A 3485-nucleotide genomic window follows, 5' to 3' on the forward strand; every position below is an offset into this window, starting at 1 on the left:
TCACAAATTCCCAATATACCATTTCAATAGTTGTAAAAAGTGTTGTCCTTAGATTTCTCAATTTTACAAATGGCTATATAATCGCTACATTACTTTTAAGGCTAATCAAATCCCGATGCCTAGCAATGCCAAATTCTAGCACATTATGATATATACAATAGCATTAGCCTATAACAAAATATATTACAAATGCAGAAAACTGGAAAGAGTGTATAAATCACGAAATAGATACAGGATACATAAGATACACACCTACAACATCATGAATCAATCACAAAACCTCTCTTGGGAAGATGCTCAAATGCTTCGAGCTTTACAGATCGTTATTTGTTGAAAGGTCCTAAAAAATTGCCGACTTGGAGATTTGAGCCACCCCTACAGCCCTAGCAAGCCATCTTTGCAAGACAACAGATCATTCTTCATTATAAAGGCCCTTAAAAAATCCCAAATTGGAGATTTGAGCCACCCCTTCCAAGTAATCTTTACAAGACAACGCTGTTGATCAGCTCATAGATCTGCAAAACAAAATCTCTCTGTCATTATCAACTAATACAGATAAAGTTAAGATATCAATATGCATATCCATGGATTAGTATTGCAATTAGTGATTACCACTCATTTGCTCTAGTATTGCTCAAATTGAAATGGAATGTGTCTAGGGGGCCCTCTTTGGCTTATTTTGGCAAGGCTAGAGGTGCAACTGATACCATTCCTGCATCTTTCCTGTTACATTGTTTAACAATGTCCTCCAACTCAATTGAACCACACCCATATCTTCCTTCAAACAAAGGAAACCTATGTCCACAGAATTTGGGATAACAGACATTTGCATCAATATAATGAATAATAGCACAATAATTATAGTTACAAAGGGGAATATTTGTTAATTTATTATTTTATTTTATACTATGAATAATTATTTAGGGAAAAAGTGTAGTCGACTTGAATATCACTTGTAAAAGTCACAAAACAAATATACCTTGTGGGACTAATCTCTGCACAAACAATTACAAAAAATGTTCTGCAACCTTTGTTCCCGAAACTCTCCAAAGAGTAGCTTAACATCTATTTGCTTTTGTAAGTAAATTGGGGGAGGGGAACTGGTGAGGTAAAACACCAGTGCCCAAGCACCACAAGAGCTACTGGACCCACTTGGGGTATTCCTCAAACCCCATTATGTTTTCCAACCCTGAAGAAATAATAAAAAATTGTGATAAATTGAAAGAAACTTATCCACAAATATAAAAGACAAACTTTCATGCAAGATATAGGTATGCTATCTAAAAGAAAGGAAAATGTTTATCTCCAAACCCAGTATGTAGCAATTAATAAAACTATCCATATTACTTATAGTCACATGACCTATTTAATGAGTCATGTGACTTTTTTAAAAATACACATATATGGTTTTATGAGTCATCACATAATGGCTTGAAGGAGATTGCTCTAAACAAATTTTGATGAAAACTTAATTACCGAAAAAAAAAAAAAAAAAAAAAAAAAAAAAAAAAAAAAAAGGGGTTGCTGCATTTCTCCCCTTAAACAATGGTGCAAGAGCTGCATCCAAATTTTCTACTTTTGACAATGCATGACCACCAGATGGTATAATTATGTTATTGGTTCAGTGATATAAGTTCATTTCAGGCCTGCTGGCATTTATGGACGCATATTGTGCCAATGCAAAGCCCAATCTTTGAAATAATGGGAGAGCAATTTTGATATGGAAGGTCTTCTTTGAAACTTCTAGTTTGGATAATGCAAATTGTTCTAGTTTTTTTTTTTTTTTTTTTTTTTTTTTTTNGTTGGGCAGTTGGAGATGTTGCAGAAGTGTTTGATGTTGGTTGTGGGAGAATGGATTCTGAAGGTTTTGGATGGGGATTATCATTTGCTTAGGCTATTGGGATCTTCAGAGAAGTTCAGAGTTCACAAATTTAACATCCGGGTGTGTCAAATTTGCCAAGATGACAAATGAGTTGTGATCAGAAAGGTAAGTTTCTAGTTTCATCTTGTTTTAAATTGTCATTATTGTTAATTTTTAGTTAAAAATTTGTGCGCAGTTTTAAAGTGTCTTGCCTTTCTTTTACTTGGTTCCTGGGTATATTTGAGTTTGAGTCCAATTTTGTCTTACTTATCTGGTGTTAATAGTCAGATGGCTAATTTAATGTGATTGATAGGCAATGAATAGTTTATAATTTTAATTTAGAAGTTCACTGCCTATCATAGCGGGCATAGTGTTTTTGGGAACAAGAGCCATGGAATCTGTTTATCTGTGATTTTTCCTTTGCATCGACTAATTTGATGATGATTTTGTTCGCAGGGTTCTCAGAATTGTGAGCTTGTGAAGTTCAACAAACCATCTAGCTTGAACTGTCATCAGATGACCCCTGAGTTTCCACAGCTAGATACAAGGAGAAAGACGCAGGCAGGAAATACATGTTTAGCTGCTCAAGACAATATTTGCTTGCAGGAATCTCATATTGTCTCATCTAGAACATTGAAGAGAGCGTCCCCTTATTGCTCCTTTCATACTGAAGGGTATTCTGGAAAAATGAGAGCAATTGAGAATGAGGGCGAGTGTCAAAGAGTCATTTCAGAGTTTCCATCCCCTTGCTGAAAAAGGTAGATGCTGTAGCTTTCCCACAAGTAAATTTGGGTGAAAAATACATGCATGCTTCCTTTAATAAACAAACAACTCGATATTTTGAATTGGAAAGGGTAAATCAGAAGGGTTCTTATTGTGTTTCCAGGGGAGAAATTCGGAACCTATTCATTGTGATAGTGATGCATCTTCTGTTGGTAGTTGTAGTGTTGTTACTAATAGTCCAAATAGGTTATCAGGTGACCTTTTAACATGTTCTGCTCCAGACTGCGATACCCTTAGTAGTGATGCTGATTCCTATTATGATTGCAGAGATGAGGAAGGGAAATGTTTCCTCTCTCCGAAAGATAGTGTAGCAACAAGCATCCATAGATTAGAGTTGCATGATTATTAGGGCACTCTGGAGGCTATATCTGCTTCTGGGCCCTTAAGTTGGGAACAAGAAGCTCAATTGACAAATCTTCATGTTTCACTCAACATTTCAAATGATGAACATTTATTGGAGATAAGGAATCTAAAATCAGCTGGATATGGCCTTCATCTTAGTTAACTTTTAATCAATGGATTTTTTTGGTGGGGTGGGGGGGTGGGATTAGAGTAGGATATTCCGTAGTTGTCTTTAATGGCATCACATCATTGTAAGAAGCAGGAGGAATGGTTACATTTGTAGTATTTTTAACTAAAAATTAACAATAATGACAATTTAAAACAAGATGAAACTAGAAACTTACCTTTCTGATCACAACTCATTTGTCATCTTGGCAAATTTGACACACCCGGATGTTAAATTTGTGAACTCTGAACTTCTCTGAAGATCCCAATAGCCTAAGCAAATGATAATCCCCATCCAAAACCTTCAGAATCCATTCTCCCACAACCAACATCA

At 35.5% G+C, this 3485-nt stretch overlaps 1 protein-coding gene and 1 long non-coding RNA gene across 2 annotated transcripts; one reads left to right on the plus strand and one right to left on the minus strand.

Annotated features, from left to right (window-relative positions):
* Window positions 1-1459, minus strand: LOC136062531 (uncharacterized). The gene is made up of 3 exons (XR_010624263.1): window positions 980-1459; window positions 613-795; window positions 1-515 (listed from the first exon to the last, which is right to left on the minus strand). It is a non-coding gene; the product is annotated as an uncharacterized LOC136062531 (long non-coding RNA).
* Window positions 1460-1816: 357 nt separating this feature from the next.
* LOC112003958 (uncharacterized) lies at window positions 1817-3156 on the plus strand. Its single transcript, XM_065761641.1, has 4 exons — window positions 1817-1969; window positions 2318-2584; window positions 2748-2951; window positions 2994-3156. Exons 1-4 carry the CDS (start codon window positions 1817-1819, stop codon window positions 3147-3149), a joined length of 780 nt encoding a protein of 259 aa, XP_065617713.1. The 3' UTR covers window positions 3150-3156.
* The last annotated feature ends 329 nt before the right edge of the window (window positions 3157-3485 follow it).

This window comes from Quercus suber, unplaced genomic scaffold, assembly GCF_002906115.3.
Source record: "Quercus suber isolate HL8 unplaced genomic scaffold, Cork oak 2.0 scaffold_424, whole genome shotgun sequence".
NCBI lineage: Eukaryota > Viridiplantae > Streptophyta > Magnoliopsida > Fagales > Fagaceae > Quercus > Quercus suber.

What these genes read in the sequence shown, in the direction of transcription:
- LOC112003958 (XM_065761641.1), top strand. Translation starts at nt 1,817, where the DNA reads ATGTTGCAGAAGTGTTTGATGTTGGTTGTGGGAGAATGGATTCTGAAG. An exon ending in AAATTTGCCAAGATGACAAA is followed by an intron (nt 1,970 to 2,317) that starts TGAGTTGTGATC and finishes TTTTGTTCGCAG; the next exon opens with GGTTCTCAGAATTGTGAGCT. An exon ending in TCCTCTCTCCGAAAGATAGT is followed by an intron (nt 2,952 to 2,993) that starts GTAGCAACAAGC and finishes CATGATTATTAG; the next exon opens with GGCACTCTGGAGGCTATATC.